Here is a 21,487-nt window from a genome sequence, read left to right on the forward strand (position 1 = left end):
GCCTCAGTGCATTAGCAAAACCAGCCATTGTTAACTCAGGAAATTGCCTACAATAAGGTTTTTGGATTGTTGGATAATTAGGCACAATTTCCATGATTAATTCCAGAATATAAAACATGATGACATGAACTACTAACATGTGAAACTCGAACATACTAGATGCATTAATCAACATGAGTAGCAGCAGCACAAACGGTAAGCATCCATCGCTAAACAGATCGAGATATGTCGCACGTACCGATCTAGTGGAGGTGGCGGTGGAGGTGTAGAAGATGATATCGCAGCAGTAACGTTGTTGATGACAACGTTGTTGACGACAGGGATGACGGGTCGAAGTAGACTGCATTGAAGACGACGGTAGGCAGCACCGCCCGACTTGGACGGAAGGCGGCCCGTGATGAAGAGCTTGAGCAGTCGCGCAGAGCGCTTCCCAAAAACCTAATTCGCCCTCTCCCATACAGGATCGCAAGGACGAGTGGTTCTGGAGACCTGCTCTCCCGTTCACCGATGCACGTCGGCGCGCGGGATGGAGTAGGCTACGATGGCGGCGCAAGCAGAGAGAGGTGGAAACCCTAACTCGTGTATTCGATGTGATTCTGCGGTAGCCGGGCAGGAGATTATATAGGCTCAGGAAACCCTAGGCAACGTGGGGCACGCCCACGTCGCACACACGTTTCGAGTCGGTTACAGATAGCCCACGGTCCGGGAGCGACCCGAACCGACTAACTATGACTCATCCGTCTATGACTCTGTTCGTTTTCCTGAGCTGCAAAAAGTAAGGAAAGTCTCGGCTCGAGGCTCAATCCACTCACCACGAGTGCGGCGCACGTCGTGACGTGACGTGACGTGACGTGTCAAGTCGAGACGAGCGAGCGAGGAGGAGGAGGAGCGCGCGCGTGTAGCACTCCTATTCTCACTCACTTACTAGTGGTGGAACAACCCACCTTATAAGGTGGTCTAACTTCCTCCCAACTTTCCATGTGGGACTAAACTTCCCACCTCTTGCCACTCCCTAGTGAGCTGCCACCAATGTGGGCTCAAACTCATAAGGCTGCCACTATATGAGCTTTGAGATTTATAGAGAAATCTGAAATCTAGTATGGGCCACTAAAAGTGGGCCCAATATTTCAACAGTTAAATTACCGAGATCATCATCACGTAAGAACTAGCAATTTTAACCCATTTACTAAATAAACAAGCATATATAGCAAATAGAACAACTTAGAGTCAAGTGTATCTCATGAGCTTGTTCTGCTACAGAGCAATTTTCAACCACCGGCATCAACCGCACCAAACTTAGAGTCAAGTGCATCCCTTGTCTCTGAGCACACTTAGGACATCACCCTCAAAGAATACAATGGCATCTATGAACGCTTTATATATCCTCATCAGGAGAAATCGAACCTCTAAGAGTAACAGCCGCAACCCATTGCACACCCATAGCAGTGAGCCATTATATGGTTTTGGTTTGCCATCTCTTGAAATGCGAACACGTGAACAAGGTCAGCAAGAAAACAAGATGGCGAAAATAGCCTAAACAAATAAGGTTTTTGCATTGTTAGGTTATTAAGAATTTTTGAGTGATTTTAATTACCGATCACTATCACATAAGCACTAGCAAATTTAATCGCGTGTAGACAAGCAAGCATATCTAGCGGCTCTGCAAGTAGAACAAGTACTAGTGTTAAATGTGAGAAGGGAAGCACATACATCGTGCCTGGGAAGGCCTCCACCACATCATCTCTATTGTTGGCGCCGGCCATGGTGTTGTCGATGCAACATGGCGAGGAAGATCTTGAACAAAGGCGAGTAGTCGCGTCGAGACGCTCCATAAAAACCTTATCACCTATTTTCCAGGCAGAATCTCAACTAATGGGATTTCGGAGGTCTGCTCTCCTAGATGGTCGTGCACACAGCGGCGGGATGGGCAAGACTAGAGAGCGGCGTAACAACAAGAAAATTAGAGGAGTTTTTCAAACATAGCTAATTTGATCTGTCTTCACTCGATAAACCAGGTGCTCTTTGCATTGTTGTTGATGATTATTAATAGACAGGAACCTATCGTTTTGATCAGGTGTAAAAATTACAAAAACTTTGCTCTGCAAAGTGTTTATGAAGAATAATATGTTGCAGTATAGGTATGGCAGAAGCGGTCCAAGAGGGTCTGCTCCTTATTTCAGCCCTGACAACGACGACCAAACTATTTTTTCTTGCGAGGAGCCCACAACCAAGCTGCCAGTCACAGAGCAACGACAGGGGAAGACCCAAGACAGATCCCTGCCCATAATCCAGGCCCTCGACCTGACAAACCCAGGATATTCTGATGCGCCGTGGGCAGCTAGCACTAGCAGGGGACCAGGCACTGAGATCATGCATGCATGCCCGTCCAGACATTATGCGAGTGCGTAGCGTAAGAATGACTTGTCACCAAAACTGCGCCGATGGAGCCACACCACACAACCCGTCCAATAAGTAGAGGTCGACCCGACATACTTGCACATCTCACTCGATCTCCCCCTCCGTCTCGATCCGAGAGATCGATCGGTGACATCGACGTGAACGCGACGAGTACACACACTGACCGCTTGGCGTTACGCTACTAGCAACACACAAACACAGCGTTCGAGAGGCTCTATGCCTCTTCAAGTGCATATCGCCTAGACGGACGATGGCGAGGACACATGCGATGCCCTCGGCCCTGCGCGATCACCACAGGACGAAAGTGACAATACCGTTGGCTGATCGTTGCTGCTGATGGTCCTAGCACAAACGTGACATGTCCAAGAATGCCGGCCAGCCGTAGCCCCCATCACAGCCTAGCCCAAGACGGGTCACGGGCGCCATTACTGCTTCCCCCTATCTAAAACCCCAGACCCTTTGACTTTGGCCGCCGTTGGTTCGCGACAGCAACCACTCATCCGTTCCGTCTGATCTCGCTTGTCCTACGGAAACGGACAACCTGTACGTACGCGCGCCTATCGACGACAGTAATTATTGCTTCTCACCGGGACACACCCTGAGTGCGACGGGATAGATGTTTCATGACAGCTGAAGATTATGACGCGGGTGTGTATTCTCATTTTCAGATGACACTGTGGCCACGAGATGCGGCAAGGTAAACACATACAGGTACATAAATATCTTGGCCACGGAATGCACACCTCAGGATGAGCACAGGGAGGCCTTCTGCTTCGCCAGCAGTTGGTTCAGCTTCGCGACCAGCTGCCAGTTGCTGCACATGTACTCCTGGAACGATCTCCGGAGGCTCCTCAGAAGGGCCACGTCGCTCCCGCTGGACGGCGTGTTGAGCAGCGTGGCAAAGAGGTTCTTCCACAGCTCAACGTTCCAGTACCTGCTACGGGAGCAGTTACGGATCATGCGTCTTGATCATCATCCCAAGCTTTGTTCAGTGCGATTATAGGCAGCCATATGCAGAATGAAAGTAATTCAAGATGACCGAAACCTTTTGAGCGGCGATTTTGGCTTGTACATGTAGCTTCCATCAGCCCTTTTCACCTTCTCGATGCTCAAGGCTACCCCGTGTAGCATCATGTGTGCAATGACGCACAGACCGAAAGTGTCGACCTGCGAGAGACCAAACCAAAGTCGATGCATCAGATAGTTGCCTTCAGTGATGGCTAACATGATTTCAGTAGTAACTTTGAAGGGTACAGACCTGATACGTCCAGGTTCTGTCCTCTTGCATCTCGATACAGCTGAACCCTGACGTTCGACAATCACCAAGGAACTCCGTGCCGGCTGGGAATAGATTTAGATCAATGCCCCGGCCCCAGTCAACAAGACAAATACCCTGGAACGGATGTTTCATAGGCATCAGAAATCCCCCAATACCTCTAATGAAGCTACCTAGCATGTTAAAACTTCATATGCTGACCTGACTCCGCACAGTTCTCGTTTCGCTTCTGAAGGTATCATCTGTGATTTCTTCGCTGTACAGACCACAAAGGAAACAAGCACATAGGTGAGCGGGCAATTGATATCAAACTGAAGGAGTTGACAAGTGCTACAAACTGAACTGGGAATTTTGGAAAAACAAGTTGAGGAACAGGGGGCAATACATGTTATGTTTACTTTATTAAAAGAGCATGCATGAATGGACTATCCGGAATATTTTTTGCCAGGTGAGTCTTGACACAGATGAGATTCTTATTATTAATAGAAGAGCCTGCTTCAGCACTACCATTTTCTTATGGATCGCTTCATAACCAAAGCAGAATTAATAGAAACAAATGCTCAACAAGAAGAACGACAAAAGATCAGAACATCAACATCTCAGCAGAAGCATGGAGCGTGATCATACAGATTCCAGTTACCATTCATGAGTAATAAAAAGAGCAGGAAATCATCCAAGATCTTTGCGCCCACCAAACCCAACATATGGGGCCAACGAATGGACCTCCTATCAACCTCCATGCTTGCTTTTATGACCAACCACTTCAAATATTTTCCATCAAAACTTATGTTCTTAACTGCAATGTATAATACCTGACCTAGTTATAACCAGTTTAGAGGTATTTGCGAAGCTTCGAATGAAACATGTACAGGAAAGTCACACCATCACTAGGGATGTCGACAAACGGTTTGTACAAACTGTCTTAAAACTGGAAATTAGACGCCTATAGTAATTTGCACTAATTTGCACTGCAGGTGGTTAGCCGGTGCAAACTTTTGTACTGCAACGAGTTTAACTGGTTAGGGTAAACCTGCTTTCCAATAGTCCTACCTTTACCCACAAAAACATGATCAGTCCAAAAATACATACTACCTCCGTTGAGAAATGTTAAGTCATCCCAGGATGCATCATGCAGTTTTTTTTCTTTCTAGAAAACGCAAAGGAATCTTTGCGTTTCATTTCATTGAAAAGATAGAGTTGTTACACGCCTCCTAAGAGGTTTACACCGAAGGAATGTTACAGAAACTGAAATCAATGAACATCCCAGGTTGTAGGCAAAACATCCCTGAGCCCCTTTGCTCCTGCCGTGGCCCATGATCTTGTGTCTTCTTTGATCTTGGCACAGAGGTCACAGACGGAAGGCACCTCTCCTTCGAAGACACAGGCATTGCGCTGTTTCCAGAACATCCAGGGCACCAACATCGTCGCGGATGCCAGTCCTTTTTGCATCGCCTTGGGAGTGTTCTGCTTGGCCGTATGCCACCAGTCGACCAGGCTGTTCTCGTCGTGAGGCGCATTGCTGTGTGTGCTCGATCGCCTGCCAAAGGTGGATGTGCTGCCCCACCTCATGAACACCGAGGGTGCCATGGATGTCTCTGGCCCAGTGGTGGGCATCAAGGCCTTCAGCAACCGTACAAATCATTGCGTCGCCGTTTAGGGACGCAGGCGTACCGCGTACAGTTGTGGTGCGAGTTCGCGCACATACCAGCCGTTGATCCAGCGATCCTCCCATAATTTGACAGATTGGCTGTTGCCGAGAGCCATTGTAGTGGATGCGAAGAAGAGGTCTTTTTCCTCGGCCGAAAATTTGAGGTCAAGACCAATCCATGCCCCTGTTTCTGTCGGTTCTGCTAAGCCATTGCCACCGCAAGCGCAGCACCAGCCCATTGCGCTCGAGGTCCTGGATGCCGAGGCCACCAAGGGAGGTTGGCCAGCACACGCGCCTCCAATTCACGTGGCAGCTGCCGCCATTGGCAGCGGCACGTCCCTCCCAGAGGAAGCCTCGCTCGATTTTCTCCATCTTCAAGATCGTCTTCGGTGGCGTGAGCACGAGCAGCTGGTGCAGAGGAATTGCCCCAAGAACCGACTTCGCCAAGGCAAGTCTGCCTGGTTTCTGCATGATCCTGGATTTCCAGCAAGGTAGCTTCCCAGCCATCTTATCGACGAGCGGTTGCAGCTGGGCTGCGGTCGGTCTCCTGATCGTGAGAGGGATGCCCAGATAGGAGAGGGGAACTCAGCCACCTGGCAGCCCAAGAGCTGGATAGTCGCCGTGGTGTTGACATTGACGCAGCATATCAAGGTAGCAGAGCTTTTGGCATAATTGACGGCAAGCCCAGAACTTTGCCCAAACACCTCCAGGATCCCTTTGACCGCCATGGCGTCCTCGATCGAGGGGTGGCAGAACAAGATGACGTCGTCCGTGTACAGTGAGGCGGAAGGAATTGTGCGCCTTGGGTGCAGCTGTTGCAGGATGCCGCTGTCGACGGCACGCTTGATCAATCTGCCAAGCACATCCACAGCGAGCACGAACAGTTTCGGCGATAACGGGTCACCTTGACGCAGCCCTCGTCGATGCCAGATTGGCGGCCCAGGGTCACCGTTCAGCAGCACTCTTGTGCTTGCCGAGGAAAGTAGGATGGCAAGCCAGCCTAGGAACCTCTCAGTGAACCCGTAACGCCGTAGCACCTCAAAGAGGAATGGCCACAACAGTGAGTCGAATGCGCGCGCCAGGTCAAGTTTGAGAAGGACTCACGGGGTTCCAAGCTGGTGCAGCGGGCGGGTAGATTGTCTGATTGAAACTTTAACAGGTAATATAAAACATGCATAGATTGACTCTGCGAAAATAATTTCATTAGTTTTCCCTTCTCAGACTCGACCCCCGCGTCGCCCCGGCGCCGTAGCCGCCGCCAGGGCTCCCCAAGCTCGGGCCACCCTTGGCCGCCGCTACCGCTGGCCATCGTCGCGGTGCCGGTGGGCGCCCTCGCTGCCAAAGGTGTTGTGAGGGATCTTGCCGTGGAGGCGTGGACTCGCGAGGCGGCTCATCATGGTTTGTGTGGCAATGTTGTGCCACTTGTGCGGCGGTATGGTCGGCTCAGTCGATGCATCCTAGAGGGGGCAGTCGGACATTTATGTCGGGGAGGCGGCCCCGGATGAGTTGGTGTGATGGCCGTGGTCTGGACCAGGTGCTCTGTGTAGTTTGGGTCACGGGGGTTGTCTGTTCAGGCAGCATTGCAGCTCAAAAGCGAGCAGCGGTATGTCAGGGCGATGGCCCCAGAAGGTGGTGGTCTTGATTGACCGCGCAGGGCGTGGCGGAGCAACAGAAAATCAGAGCGGTTACTTCAGTTGTTCGTCAACTTTGAGGGTGCTCAACCTTGTGTCATGTGGGCGATGAGGTGGCTCTCGATGTTGTTCATTGGCGTGTTGGGCACCACTTCTGGCGCATGATCTTGTTGATGCAAGCTTATTCACCTTTGTGGGAGCGTCCCGCGTCTGCTCCTCCCATAGCAGGTGCAGCTTCTTCTCTCTGACAACAGTGGGAGATCAGCTAGTTTGGTGGAGCGGGTCACCGTTGGTTGTGTTTGTGTGGTTGGCGTCCTTTTGTGGTCTCTGATGTATCGTCGGCGGAGAGTGGGTGTGGCCCTGTTGTGTTGTTGTTTGGGTGGAATTGGCCCTGTGTGTTCCGGTTTTCGCGCGATTTCCCTGTAATTAACTAGGAGCTTTATTCTTAATTAATGGATAAGGCAAAGCTTTTGTCTTCATTTCAAAAAAAAACATTCTCTTTCTAGATATTACAATTGCGGATCGTATTCAAGTAAAATACAAGTTGTATTTCTTAAGGGAGGGAGTAGTAAGACACCGACTTATAGAAATAGAATGTTCCTTTGAGGGCTTCATATTTGAGCATTCGCAAGTTTGCTAGGCTTACTATTACTGAAAAGTTACCAACTTACTATGGAGCACAGATATAGCACAAAGAAAAGGTTGCGCAAATGCAGGAAGAAGAACAGCTAAGTGCATTATAAAGAGGAGTATCTGTCGATACAATGCTAAATTCAGTGATGCTAGATTGTTTTCCTGTTTTGCCTATATTTCGTCTAGAAAAGCCAGATATGGAGGGAGGTAGCTCCTCCAGGCTGGTAAGTTGGTTAGTTACCTTGGGTAGCAGACAAGCATATTGTCAGGTTTGAAATCGCCGTGGATTATGCCAACACTGTGCAGAGTTTCAAGCATGTGCAGCATCTCTATAGTGTAATATATGCACAGAACTTCATCCATTTGGTGACCAACAACTAAGTTGGAATTTATAGCATCCTGCCAGAGGTTCGTATTGTCTGTTATCACATTTAGAAACATGGAATATCTACAGTTACGTCTGATCAACAACATATATTATCCTGACAAACAAAAGCTGTTTCTCTATATCATGTTTTCACTGAACTTCTTGATAATAATATGAAGCAATTACCAGAAGAGTTCCATATGGCAGGTAATCACAAACCAACAAACTGACATCAGCAAATACATGCACTTCATGTGCATAGCCATAGCTTGGTCTCTGGAAACAAAAAAAAAAATGAAATATGAGTAACTTTACAACTATGAACGCTATGGTGTTCCTAAACAGAAATTATTTTTTAGAGGCTGATTCTAAGAACAGAAAGTTAACCTGAATATCAGATATCCTCAAATCAAGCTGGCGGTACATGTAAAATTCCCAAGGAAATGCAGGCTTTTGAACCTGCATGCAAGGAGTAAAATTTAACATCAGAATCAAACGCAAAAGCCAGGTTTTATTTTTATAATGGAGACATCTTTCACCTTCAAGGCAACTGTTTCTTCCGAGTTGCCATCAATACTAGCTTTGTATAATTTAGCAAAAGCACCAGTACCACAAAAGCCTTTGATCTGATACTTCCTGCCACCTTGGTGCAACAAAAGTTATGAAATAATTAAACTTTGTGATATCAATGATAGGTATCAGATCGTTTAAATCACAAAACAAAGGCATATTTCAGTGAGAAAATTATGACTCCTTGCAGCCTGCGAGTGTTGAAAATCAAGTAGCCAAACTAGGACACTGATTCAGAATGTACAACAACATAAAGCAAGGATGTAAGACAATATAACTAAAGTTTATACCTAACTCGATGAATTTGTTTTTTACAGCATTCAGCGAGGAAGTTAAGGGCACCTTTCCTGAGTAGACCTTGCTGCTCTTATAATAGCCCTGTGAAGGATTTGAATGTAGCACACAAAGATGAGAGCAAAGAAAAACTCAAGAGAACCATACCCACTAATTTAACTTACAGTGAACTTCTTGAGGCCACCACCATTAATTTTCGTCATTAAACTGTCCATAGTAGACTCAGACCATGGATCGACCACATTACGCTCCTTTTGTATTTTAGACGGTTTGGGCTAAGACAAGACCAAACACCAATTGATTATCCTCTGGGATGATAGGCATTAGATTAAGTGAACAATGCACGAAATGATGATGTAAAATATTGGACAGTGATGACAATTTAATTTAGAGGATGTGTAAGTTAAACAGGACAACAATGTGTTCCACAAATCACTTCACTGCCTTATGGAGAAATATACTTTTGCAACTCACATGATAAAAATGCTCGGTCTAGTAAAGCTATGCGAAAGCTCTCCTACCATATACTAAAACCTTTTTTCTCTGAACATATCAGTTTACTTCTAATACTACATTGAACACATGAACAGATAGAACCAAAAGAAGTGGTGTCATTCTGAACTATGCTTATCTGAACCAAAAGTATCTCTCGACCCACAACATAATAACCAGGATAATCATTTTAAAATGTTTTTCCTAAAATCTTAAATCAGGTGTATACATAAATGACAGGATAGAACTTGTTTCATTAAGATTTAATACAAACTTTGAGCTAATTATCATTGATCTAAGTGGAAATATATGGTAAGGATGTAAGCCCAGCATTGGGCAACCAATAAAACATACATATCAATGTGTTAGTCTCCAAGTTATACTGTTTGAACTATCAAGTATCAAGCGACAAAGGGATACATGGCCGAAGTAAATTAAACAAGCTGGAAGGAGACAAATGGCAAGCACTGAAACATACATATCATATTCAAGTCCTAACATTTTACTAGCCAAGTGACCATTTTGTGGAAAAACAACCACATGATGACAAAAAAAGGAACAGTAAAAGAAGCCTTTATGTGCTTGTCTGTGATGATGATTGGAAGATACAAATGACATAGATGGCTAATTTGAGTTATCTTAGGCTTGTCCAGAAAGCTAGCCCACTGGTGACTGGACTTATATCTTATAAGCCCCATAGGCAAACTTATCAAATAATCCTTAGAACATTTTGAGTTAACCCAACAAAATAAGTAGTTGTATTTATAAACCCCAGAACAGCACTAGTTGGTTCGAAATTCCCTACAGAAGGGAGCTTAAGTTAAGAGTTAAGCCCAACTCGCAAGAAAAAGCAATATTCCACCCCGACACTAGTTTTAGTTAACATTGCTAGGAACTATAAGCTTCTAAAGCTTAAACTATGCTGAAGCACACCTATAACTATACCATAATATGTTCACGAAATAAAGCATTTTGAATTACTGATGACCAGTAGCTAATTCACATAATAAAGAAAAGAGTTAGTGTACTGCATTTATCTCTGTTATGTAGTAATGGTTCGTATGAACTCGTCACTGCAAAGAACTCGATATAAGTTATTCACTGCAGCAAGCAACTCCAAAGGTTCGTATGAACTCGACACTGCAAAGAACTCGATATAAGTTATGTGACATTAAGGCAAGGACAGTATTTTTTTTTTAAATGTAATTATAAACTTGTCTAGGTAGAAACCAGTGTTTCCAGCATATGGATGCTGAACAGTAGTGAAAATTCAGTGATCAGACAAATCAGTCAACCTGGTGATTATATCTCAAATACTACAGGGGACGAATATCAATAGAGTTTCTTGCGTCTTGTACTCATAAAGAACAGAGGGGCCCACACCTATGGTTCATAAAAGTTATATATCTCAAATACTACAAGTCTAGAACACAGTAACAAAATACTGCATATAATATTGCAGTTAAATACGAGGTTCGTTTCTTCCTAGTTGTCGAGTGGCAGGAACAAAAATGTGAGGAAAGTCCTTGGGTTGTTGAACAGAACCCACCAGATCCTGGATGTTACTGCTAATCCTTCAATTTGTTACTTTTACATTGGATGAACTAGCACGCAACTCGGTAAGAAAAACCTCTGATGCATTTTTTTCTTAATGATGCTACTAATGTAATGCATAGCATTGATCTATTGCAAGGCCCTGATATTCGATTCCTACAAAAGAACTCATGTGCAGCAATATGAAAATTAGAAAGTGCATGCTCAATGTATCCACACACAGCAATATGTCAATTCAGTGGGTGTTTTCATACCTGTGCATCATCATTGGATTCTTCTACAGCACTCTCCAATTGTTTCAAAAATTCAATATGCATCTTCTTCAAATGATCGATGGGCTCAGCTTTTCTGGTTAAGCAACAGACCATAGGTCATCATATCAACACAGCAACATAAGGTTGTAGATGCATATGAAGGAAAATTATTTTCAACTCTAACCTGGCAATGCCAATTCCATACACCTTATCAGCCTCCAGCACTCTGCCCTTAGCAAATAAAAACAGTGCATATGCTTCGTAGAGCAGTGCATGCTCCAAAAACAACCTTTTCTCCTCCAACTGCTTATACACCTTGTCGAAATCACAAATTGCATCCGCCTAAAATTGCACAAACCACAGAAACTGATTAAAGCAAAAGAATCCAGATGGGTAAAACCAGAATTGACATTTAAAAAGCAACGGAGTTACATAAAGGATCCAGATCTTCAGAAGGCGGGGATCAGTGGAGTACTGGTAATCGTCCCCATACTTGTCAATGCATTCCGTAACGTAAACCTTTAACTGCTCAATCGCAGCTTGACAAAACTCTGGGTTTGTCCTGAGCTCCTGCATGGCCTTGCTGATAGACCTGATAATGAGGAGAGAATCGGATCTAAGCAAATGGCACACATAGATGGTAGATCTGTAAAGTTTCATTTGATATGTTTTTTTCTGTTTGGGAGAAAGAAAAAGGGGAAGAATCTATTAATTTTATATTCATATATATTTGTTGGCACTTGTTCCTTTTGTTTGTGTTACATCCTATTTGTGTGTCCTCCTATTTTTGTGTGAGATTGAGTAATATACTACACTCATAATTTTCCTGGGATTTTTGTGCATAATCATAATGCCAGAAAATAATCTCCAAAAGTTCAGGGGGTGGGTAGGGGAACGAGCTCCTCTAACTTAGCTCTTGCTAAGTTAGGCTAACATAGTCGTTACGGCCAGCGCTGCTCCACAGTGGTTTAGCTACAGTACAAAGTCCACCGTGTTTCATTACAGTACATGTTCTTGGCCTCTTGTTTTAGATCCAACGACTATGTTAGCCTAACTTAGCAAGAGCTCAACCCCACTTGACCCATAGTTAGAGGTTAGCAAGTAGCAACTAGTATATAGAGAATCATAGAGGTGGAGTGGGACGAACTAAGTTAGACGCAGTAACCGTATGCACTTAGTAAGCAACGAAGAGGCGCACTAGAAGCACATCTCCCTTACATAAAAGAGTGGTAAGCTCAAACACACAGAGACACACACGGACAGAACTGAGTCGAAATTGCACGAAAATCTGATAAATTAGGTCTAGGTGGAAGCAATAGTTGCAGGCGTGAAGGTGTATCTCAAGGGGCAATCCGGTGGTACCTGAGGTAAGGGAGGATGGGGTCGGAGGGCGGCGACCCCTCCCGCGAAACCCTAGGAGTGGACCTCCCGAGCGGACTGGAGAGGGCGGCCGCCCCTCCCGGCGTCCGCTCGATCATAACCATCCTCGGCGGCGGGGCTGAAGCTTCTGGATCCCTATAGCAACCGCCGGAGGCGAGATGGCGACGAGCTCCGCTGCGGACCGAGCGTGTGGAGAGAGAGGAGAATGGGGAAAAGTTTTTGAATTCTGTCTGTGAGAGCTCGGACAGGCACGCGAGGCTTCAGAAATACGGGCCTGAAATGGGCTCGCGTGGGCCGAGCCCATTCGTTGCTGCCAGCTGCGGTAAAAGTCCAATATGCCCCTGGTTTCTCAGTCTCAGTGCTCTGGTCAAACGGTCAAGATCGAATTCGGGAAGCAGAGCAGGGATGGAGGCGTTCAGGAAGCAGGCCAACAAGTTCAAGGAGCAGGTCGCCAAGCAGCAGCAGGTTCGGACGGTCCCAGATCTCATTATTCCTGTCTCTCTCTTCTGTTTAGTCTTTGGTCCAGGCCTCCAGGCGTAACCAGTAATTTCCTTGGAACTCAACAAATGGGGCGAGATTTCGCTTTGGCATGATTTGATGCGCTGTGCGTGGAAGCCGCCATGGAAATGAGGAAAGGTCGCTTGCGGCAGGTTCTGGGAACCACCACGGGCTATCCTTGCTGGTTCTTGGATCTCGTAGCCCACCGCGAAATTTCTCTTCTTAGGGTTTAGTTTCCTGATTTTATCGCATGCTAAACTGTTAGTGATTTACATTATAGACTGCTCGTGCTGCAGTGTGAACTGTGAAGCCGAAATGCTGGTATTTTGTAAATAGATTTGATGGAAGAGAAAGTTCATTATTACTTGCTTCAAGAAAAGTTCTTTAAGTTTTAGCTTCTTCTGCTTGTCCAACCATATGAGGACTTTGGGAGATCAAATTGTGCTGGAAATGGCCAATGTATATGCTTATATTCCATAAATGCATGTAGAATCCTCTAACAAGATTTGTGTAGCCATTTTTAGGAAAGGTGCCAATTCATTGAGATGTATTCCTAGGTTGGTTACTGTATTTTTTATGTCATAAAATGTCTCTCCATGGTTGAATTTAGTATTTGCTATTTTAGTGCATTCTGAGAGCTATCTTGTCTGTCATGACATCAAGACAAAAGGTTCTTGTTCCGGCATATTCCGTTGGATATGCAGATTACAGTGTGATGTTTTTTTTTGTTTGCATTCCTCTTGGCATATGCAGAGTTTCCATTTTAACCCCATCATAAGCTATTTACAAGAAGCATAAAGCATGCATTGATATAACCATATTAGCATTTTCTTTTAATTTTCTGGTAAATGAGCCTAAGAACTTCATTTCTGTAATGATGGTCTACGATGTGAGTTTGTGTTGTTTACTTCTTTTGTGTACATCATCCAGTTGAGGCAACAACTGTCCTAGTGCAAACATAATACGCGAAAACTTCAATTTGAGAAGAGATTTTTTTTAACGAAAAGGCAATTTATTTGACAGATAATTTCACTTGTAGGATTATTTTGTTGTCCCTAAACTACATTCCTTTTTTTGTTTCTGCCAGGGCTGCAGGTGCTCTGCCTTAGATTAATTCTTTCTTTGCTTACATTTTATGTATTTAAATTTTCAGGCTGTGATAAAGCAATTTAGTGGTACTGGTTTCGAGCGTTCAGATTCTGTTGTCATTGATGAAGTTGAATTACAGCAACATCAACGGCTTGAGAAATTGTACAGTTCTACTCGTTCTGGAAGGGTAAGAAAGGGTACATAGAAGCATATCATGCATGGCAGAAAGCCAAAATTTAAAATTGCAATCACATATTTGCTATCGTTTCTATGCAGAACGGGCCACCATTCTCAACTTACATTCAGTTCACTAGATCGTCTTTTTTTAAGTTGATAGTTAGGGAAACTTATCGCTCAACTGCATTGATGCATTACATGCTTTGTTGAGTTTGTCAGTTTGTAAGCTTATCCTATGCATATAACCCAACAGGATTTTCAAAAGGACATAGTTCGAACAGCTGAAGGCTTGGTGTCTATTGGAAGCAAGCATGTTGAAGTGGGTATGTAGTTCTTGTCCTCCATGCTTTGTTGGTTTACTATGTCATCCTTTAGTTCTCTTTCAGAATAGGAGAAAGGGGTTCTTAATACAAAAAGGAGAATTAAGATTCTGAGTTTTCATTGCGTTTGTAATGTACCATTAATGTGGATTAGAAGGAAGAATGTTCTGCCCTCCAGAATATATGATGTGTTGCGTATAGGATGATTGTAAATTCATCAGATCCTAACTCTTAAAGGTACCTTCTTGTTTGGTGTTGAGGAATGGAATGACACGATCCACCATCATGTCATTTCACATGGCCAAAATGCCAATAGAAGAACGTGGAATTTGTTCCTGCCACGAATCATCAAGGTGCCCGATAAAGGACTAGCCCATCCTATAACGATGCTGCTCTTTAAAGAAAGGTTCCTTAGTGTAGTGACTACATTGGCATGTCTCTTGCTGGCATGAGAGTGCTCGCCGCAGATTTTAGGTTGCTGTTGCTAGCAACTATTATGAAGGGTCTTTTGAGACTGCTCTCTCCACTTGCAGAATTAAAGGCTAAGTAATGCATTTCATTTGACCAAAAAAACTTTAAACTTGTGTCTGTTACCTTTCGCTTGCTGACAGCATGATGGTAAAAAACTATTAGTGGGTCATATTTTCTTACAGTAACACTCCTTGTTTATCCTATTCTCGAAATTCAACATCTGGTGGGTGATGCACGTGCACCTTTTCTTTCATTTGATCACAGGAACAAAATTTTCTGAGGACTGCTTTAGATATGGAGGTGAAAATATCGGTGATGATGAAGCCCTTACAAAAGCTGCATCACTCTATGGGGGTGCTTTGAGAAATGTTGAGAAAGAGTATGAAGATTTCAATAGAACTTTATGTTCTCAGGTAAATCTATCTACCGTGTTTTGAGATAATTTTCCATGCAGATGAAATATTTTGGCTTTTTATAGCATTAGGCATCAGCAGCAATATGTGTTTCTACTTTCTACTTGCCCTGTATAACATGTTGTCAATCGGTAGTTTCTCTTAGTGAATAGTATATGATATGTTTTACCATCCTTCCTAGTTCTTACTTGTATGGCTTAAATGCTTAGTAGATAGTTTCGTCTCTCCAATTGCCAGGTGTCAGTATATCTCTGGGTATAACATATGAACTGTGGCTTCTGTTGTATTGCACCAAAATAATGCAGATATACATATAGCCCTGCAACTTGGCTGAAATATTGAAACAGGTGTATTTAAGTCCCTCAGATTTTGCATAGAGATCTGATTGAGCCCTCCAATGCAGCAGAACAATAAACCCTCGTGAAATATGAAATGCTGAAACTGCAGATAAAATTTCTGGCTCAACCCTGGTTTTCCATCTTCTGAGATTTATTTCTTTATGATAAAACTCCATAAGATTCCATCCATATATAGATGTAATGTACATTGGAAATGGTGCCACCCGAGATCTGAACAATAGCCCAGCTTATCTGAATTAATGAAAATACTTTTTAGATGAGCTATCTAAAGTTTCATCCTGTAAATGCAAACATGTGTGTGCACTTAAACCAAATGGTATTGGTGTCTCTTACACAGTGCACAACTGTTCGTCCCATGTTCGCAGCATCTTATACCTTTCACAACAAGTTTTGAAAATATAGTTAGAAATATAAGAGTTAATGGGCATACTGTTGTAAGGTGCTTTGATCTAATTTATAAGTATTTGGCATTTCAGACCATAGATCCATTGAAGGCGATGGCTGCGTGTGTTCCCCTGGAAGATGCTCGTGGCCTTGCACAGCGTTATAGCCGGATGAGACAGGAAGCTGAGATCCTTGTATGTAGCATCTTGTTCCTTGCAGCATGTCCAGAATTAGTATTGCTATGCATAATACAGTACTTTACCCTGTTCTGTTTGGCCAACAGTCTGCTGAAATTGCTAGAAGGAAGGCACGAGTAAGAGAAGCTCCAACTGCCGAGAACACTACAAAACTTCAACACTCCGAATCTAGAATGATAGAGCTCAAAGCAACCATGGCTGTGTTAGGAAAGGAGGCTGTTGCTGCGCTTGCTGCTGTTGAATCTCAGCAAAAGAGGGTAACTCTTCAGCGCCTGGTTGGCATGGTAAGATTATTTTCCTCTAGCTATGGCTCATCTATTTGCATTGGTTCGTTCGATTTAATTTTCTCTTATACTTGGTCACTCACCCTGTTGAAGGTAGAAGCAGAGAAGTTGTTCTATTTGAGGCTAGCGTCTATACTTGATGATGTTGAAGCTGAGGTAGAGTTTCTCCCAGCTTATTATGTTAAGCTGTCATATCTTGTGGTTCTAACCATTATTTATTGTTCTTCATAGATGTCATCCGAGAAGCAAAAGAGAGAATCTGCACCTCCTATTATTCCCTCCCATAAGCGTGCCGAGAAGGCCCAGTACTTCCTTGCTGAGGTGAAATATGAGCAACTGACAGCACAGAACCAGCACCTCATAATTCCGTATTTATCAGCCCTTCCTTTTTGTTGCTGCAGGCAGTGCATAACTTCAATGGTACCACGGAAAAGGAGCTGAGCTTAATCGTTGGTGATTATGTTGTTGTTCGTCAGGTCAGTGTGCTGATAATCATTCTTTTTGTCAGGCAAAGTTATCACATGATTATAATAGCTGCCCTGCGGAAGCATTAATAAAAACTTTGTTCCCATGTGGCGCTAACTTTGTGACTGACTCTTGGGTTGTCGTGAGGATCTTTGTTGATACAGGAGGGAGAAAGCAAATTAGGGATGGATCAATCTGTCCAACCGAAAGAAACTTGAACTGTTGGCTTGTCTAGGGCAGTAGCACCGAAGCCAGAATTCACTACCTAACTTCTTGCTCTTTTCCGTGCCTGCACCAGATTGCTCCGAACGGTTGGGCCGAGGGCGAATGCAGAGGGAAGGCAGGGTGGTTTCCGGCCGGCTATGTCGAGAGGCGGGAGAATATCCCGCCAAATAAAGTCTTTCCGCAAGCATAAGCTGCTGATCAGTGCAGTTGGCTATTTTGGCTGCACCGAGGTCTCTGCGTTTTCTGCGCACTTGGGAGTTGTTGTATATCTCTAGTTGTATATCATGTACCTTCCACACTGGCTCAGAGCGCCAGTTGCATGTGGGCTGATTCATTTCGAATGTAAGTTACTACTCCAGTATTTTGCTAGTATACTAGCAGAATATTTTGCTAATATGCTACTGAAGTACTTTCCTTTCTTCCAAATTAATCGACGCTGATTTGTCTAGGCGTTTTAGTCCGTAGATACATTTGAATCTTGACAAATACTTTTGAGGCTTTGTGAGTACTTGATTGATTAGTTTTGCTTCTTGCTGTGAACGGGCCTTCCGAGGCCTGGGCCAGCACTGCCTAATACACGAACCTGGGCTGGAAAGAGAAGATCAATACATCTCTCCCACAAAATTGCCATTGTTTCTCCCCTTTCATCCTCTTCTCAAAAGGTTATCTTTAGTGGCCAGAGATCTTCAAAGGAACCTTTACATTCCACACATATTTACGAGGAAAGTTAGTACTGTATGTTGCATCACCAGCTTCCTACACATGGAACTGACTGGAATGCGTCCATCTAATTTTTTCATCTTGATCGTTCAGAATAATCTCCAAACAAGTTCTTTTTTTTTTGCAGGGAATTCGGAGAGTTTTATTCAGCTGAAACAGAACCTGAATGATCAGCTTGGAGGCTGACCACCAGAAAGTCTGGAATACAATCTAGCCAGCTACGTAGTATTAGTCACCATCAGAGTGCAAGCTAATTTAGCACAAAGATGAGCCGAAATATTAGCCGACCTAGGGATATGCTGAATAAGAAAAAAATTTAAAGCTACCAACTAGCTCTCCAACTTCTTGTAAAACTGGTGCCACGATCGAACGACAATCATGACGAGTGTTCTAGAGATCAACATTTCCACACAGTCAGTGTCCATCACCACATCAGGATAACCTCGCAGCTTGGCAAAAATAACACCATCTTGTAGTGCTAAAGCTTCGGCGATAAGAGGATCAGTGATACCCGGATGAGGTTTACTCCACGCTCCAAGGTAAGTCGAAGATGAACGTGCAACACCCCTGCTCCTCCCTTGCGAGCTTCCATCGACAGGCCACCATCTATATTAATCTTGATCTTATCGCCGTCTGGTGGTCGCCATCCGTAGCCTGGTAAGATCACTGCATCTTTCTTCGGGATTTGAATGACAGCGAGAGCTTCTTTGGCCATTTTCACTGACTGAACAGGATCAAAACTCCCCTTATCATGTGTCCAACTATTTCGAGGATTCCAGATCGCCCACATTACAGTAATTATATTGGCTCGATCCGAATGAGAAAACCTTGCATCACTAGTTATGTCCCGCGGCCAGGTATGAGGATGAAAATTTGGTTGCACAAACTTCATCCAGAACTGAGCTTCCTCCCAGAATCTCCGTGCATGCTCGCACTTAATGAGTGCATGCAACAAGTTGTTATTATACTGTTCCACAGGTCAAGAGGGCCACCCCAAAACATTCTTCTATATTGAAATCCTCCCCATCCCCTGACAAAAGCATCTGCCACACAAATGCCCTTGTCAAAGCAGATGCTATATAATCTATGATACAATCCTGCCAGAATCTAGTTTTTTGTCCATTCCCCCACATTTCTTTTACAATGAGGGTAAAAGAGGTGTTCAATACCCATTAATACAGACTAAAATTGGAGTCTCCAGGTTTATGTTTAATCCCAGCAAAGCACTGTGATTTCACATATTTATTGAGGACAACTCTCTGCCAGATTGTTTCATCACTCTCCAATTTCCGTAACCACTTAGCCAGTGAGGCTATGTTCATTAAATCTGAACTAGCAATATAAGAACCAACCAAGAAAATAATCTGAACAACAAAGAAATATTTACAAGATCAGTCCGTTCAGTAAGAGCAATTGGTCAGTGGGAGAAGGAGGAGCTACATCGTCCTCGGAATTTTCTGAAAGCAACGTGTGACTCATCATTTCTGTTATTTTTGTACAAGGAAGGTCATAATCATTGCCATGATCAAAATGTTATCATTTCCTGGGTAAATGGTCACTCTAAACTTGCGTCTTGAATAGACGGGCTTGTTTAATTTGTACGGGAGATTTGCCTGCGCAAAAAGTGATTGATCGTTTCAGAGACAGTCCAACAAATCTACTTGTACACTAGACAACAGGAAAGTTTCAGTATTACCTGAGCAACAATGGAGTTGCCGTTTATAACTGTGCATGCTCTTTGAAATGGATTTCCTACGAGTATATAGCTTGGTTTCGGATCTTCGAACGAGCTTCTCGGTGGTACAAGGACATGTACCTCCTTTCGCTTCGAAGAAGCGGACATTACCTTTGCAGAAAAAATGGCGTCTTTCTGTTCCGAACTAACTCCTCTGAATGCTTGCCACACACCCTAGAAAATAGTTATGCCACTTAGTGACATGGTTTACAATATGCATTATGCGTAACCCACGTGAGACGTATGAAGAATTATTAACGGGAGCATTACAAATGGGAGCATCGTGTTTGGTCTTCAAAGAGCTCGATCAAAGTGCAATCCATAAACATATGTGAAGTATTGCACATCAACATTGCTGCATGCATGGATGGCCTGTTGTAGCACATTTCTAGTATGCCTATTGTTTTTTGCCTGGCACCTGTCTATTTAAGTTTATTACTATCAGGTATGAGTGCTATCAAAAGTGTTTGTATTCTGTCTTACAGCAATAGAGTAGAGTTAAGAAGAATCAAGTGAGGAGAATGTACTGAAGCAACATACTCTATTTCATTAGAATTACAGTGTATTGCCTAATATAGCATAATTGTACCGAAAACACGCAGCCTAATTAGATACCCTTTTTTTTCTAACCGAGCCCAGAATTGACCAAATTAAGAAGCCAGGTTAACTGTATTCATGATGTTTCGGAATAACTCAAACCAAATTCCCAAGCTGGAATCATCACCTCGATGCTCCTCGCGGTGACCAGGGTGCTGCCGGAGGCGTCGAGGAGCGCCCTGCCTCTGCCACCAGCGTCCGCCGCCGTGACGCGGAACGCGAGGCTGCCAGATGAGTCGTGCACCGCCATGTCGCCGCCGCCACCGAGGCGTTTCTTGACGACCGTGAGATCGACCGGCACGACGGGGGCCGCCGTGGGCACCGGCGGCGGGACAGCGGCGACTGCGGCTTCTGTCTGGTCCATGGAATCAAAGAAGCAAATACCAAGTGAAGAGCAAGCAAGGTGTTTCTTGGGGAGAAGGTACAGGTCTGAGGGGAGACGGAGGTGCTGCTGGCCGGTCGGCTGCGGTAGGAAGGAAAGGCGACGGATTCAAGGAGAGTGGAAGAAGCGAAGAAGGGAAGAGGAAGGGGAAGAGGATGCTGAAAAATTGCTGGAGAGTGGTTGCAAGTTAGTATTTGGGTTCTTGTGTTTAGCGGAGCCGAACAAACCAGCTGACGGCGATGGCTGATTATTATTCTTTCAGCGGAATCAGATGCCTTTTAGCACCTCTGTCGACGAACAAATGGTAAAATACAAACAACACAGCTTTAGAAGAACTAGTGAGGTGTTTGCGTGAAAAACATCTTTAATCTTCTTCGATTTGTCATAGAACATCATATTGTATTGTTTGTAAGAAGTAATGCTTTATAGTCTGTACATGGTAGTACTAATTGTCTAATTAAGTATATGTACTATGTAGAGGTAAAGTTCGATCATGAATCGACCAATCGATCGTTTGGTATGTAGTAAGACCGTAAATCGTTTGTAAGTGATACTCCCTCCAGTTGGAAATGTAAGGCCTATAGACTTTATTTCCACAAACTGAACTGCAAATGTTGCATTTGAGTGTCATTACTCAAAAAGACGATGGGTCAA

The 21,487-nt window shown here is 44.1% G+C and overlaps 3 protein-coding genes across 3 annotated transcripts; 1 reads left to right on the forward strand and 2 right to left on the reverse strand.

Annotated features, from left to right (window-relative positions):
- Positions 1 to 3,055: 3,055 nt before the first annotated feature.
- On the reverse strand, positions 3,056 to 12,636 carry LOC124675385 (mitotic checkpoint serine/threonine-protein kinase BUB1-like). The gene is made up of 14 exons (XM_047211459.1): positions 12,500 to 12,636; positions 11,570 to 11,729; positions 11,322 to 11,479; positions 11,138 to 11,231; positions 9,002 to 9,112; positions 8,834 to 8,921; positions 8,513 to 8,616; positions 8,361 to 8,432; positions 8,160 to 8,249; positions 7,848 to 8,005; positions 3,896 to 3,950; positions 3,677 to 3,811; positions 3,464 to 3,585; positions 3,056 to 3,352 (listed from the first exon to the last, which is right to left on the reverse strand). The coding sequence occupies exons 1-14, from the start codon at positions 12,619 to 12,621 to the stop codon at positions 3,163 to 3,165; spliced, it is 1,659 nt and encodes a 552-aa protein (XP_047067415.1). The 5' UTR covers positions 12,622 to 12,636; the 3' UTR covers positions 3,056 to 3,162.
- A 172-nt stretch (positions 12,637 to 12,808) lies between these two features.
- LOC124675022 (SH3 domain-containing protein 3-like) lies at positions 12,809 to 17,876 on the forward strand. Its single transcript, XM_047211083.1, has 10 exons — positions 12,809 to 12,982; positions 14,169 to 14,291; positions 14,535 to 14,604; positions 15,337 to 15,485; positions 16,321 to 16,422; positions 16,512 to 16,709; positions 16,803 to 16,865; positions 16,941 to 17,030; positions 17,111 to 17,185; positions 17,473 to 17,876. Exons 1-10 carry the CDS (start codon positions 12,923 to 12,925, stop codon positions 17,587 to 17,589), a joined length of 1,047 nt encoding a protein of 348 aa, XP_047067039.1. The 5' UTR covers positions 12,809 to 12,922; the 3' UTR covers positions 17,590 to 17,876.
- Positions 17,877 to 19,460: 1,584 nt separating this feature from the next.
- Positions 19,461 to 21,045, reverse strand: LOC124676575 (protein LURP-one-related 7-like). The gene is made up of 3 exons (XM_047212618.1): positions 20,579 to 21,045; positions 19,816 to 20,028; positions 19,461 to 19,732 (listed from the first exon to the last, which is right to left on the reverse strand). Exons 1-3 carry the CDS (start codon positions 20,813 to 20,815, stop codon positions 19,607 to 19,609), a joined length of 576 nt encoding a protein of 191 aa, XP_047068574.1. The 5' UTR covers positions 20,816 to 21,045; the 3' UTR covers positions 19,461 to 19,606.
- Positions 21,046 to 21,487: the final 442 nt, after the last annotated feature.

The sequence above is a fragment of the Lolium rigidum genome, chromosome 7, assembly GCF_022539505.1.
Source record: "Lolium rigidum isolate FL_2022 chromosome 7, APGP_CSIRO_Lrig_0.1, whole genome shotgun sequence".
NCBI classification, from domain to species: domain Eukaryota; kingdom Viridiplantae; phylum Streptophyta; class Magnoliopsida; order Poales; family Poaceae; genus Lolium; species Lolium rigidum.

Coding starts and splice junctions, on each gene's coding strand:
- LOC124675385 (XM_047211459.1), bottom strand. CDS start 12,621: ATGGTTATGATCGAGCGGACGCCGGGAGGGGCGGCCGCCCTCTCCAGT. Junction 3,812..3,895: donor CGAGAACTGTGCGGAGTCAG/GTCAGCATATGA, acceptor CATCCGTTCCAG/GGTATTTGTCTTGTTGACTG. Junction 3,353..3,463: donor CCAAAATCGCCGCTCAAAAG/GTTTCGGTCATC, acceptor CTCCCGTAGCAG/GTACTGGAACGTTGAGCTGT.
- LOC124675022 (XM_047211083.1), top strand. CDS start 12,923: ATGGAGGCGTTCAGGAAGCAGGCCAACAAGTTCAAGGAGCAGGTCGCC. Junction 14,605..15,336: donor AAGCAAGCATGTTGAAGTGG/GTATGTAGTTCT, acceptor ATTTGATCACAG/GAACAAAATTTTCTGAGGAC. Junction 15,486..16,320: donor ATAGAACTTTATGTTCTCAG/GTAAATCTATCT, acceptor TTGGCATTTCAG/ACCATAGATCCATTGAAGGC.
- LOC124676575 (XM_047212618.1), bottom strand. CDS start 20,815: ATGGACCAGACAGAAGCCGCAGTCGCCGCTGTCCCGCCGCCGGTGCCC. Junction 20,029..20,578: donor TCACCGCGAGGAGCATCGAG/GTGATGATTCCA, acceptor ACTATTTTCTAG/GGTGTGTGGCAAGCATTCAG. Junction 19,733..19,815: donor GCAACTCCATTGTTGCTCAG/GTAATACTGAAA, acceptor CTTTTTGCGCAG/GCAAATCTCCCGTACAAATT.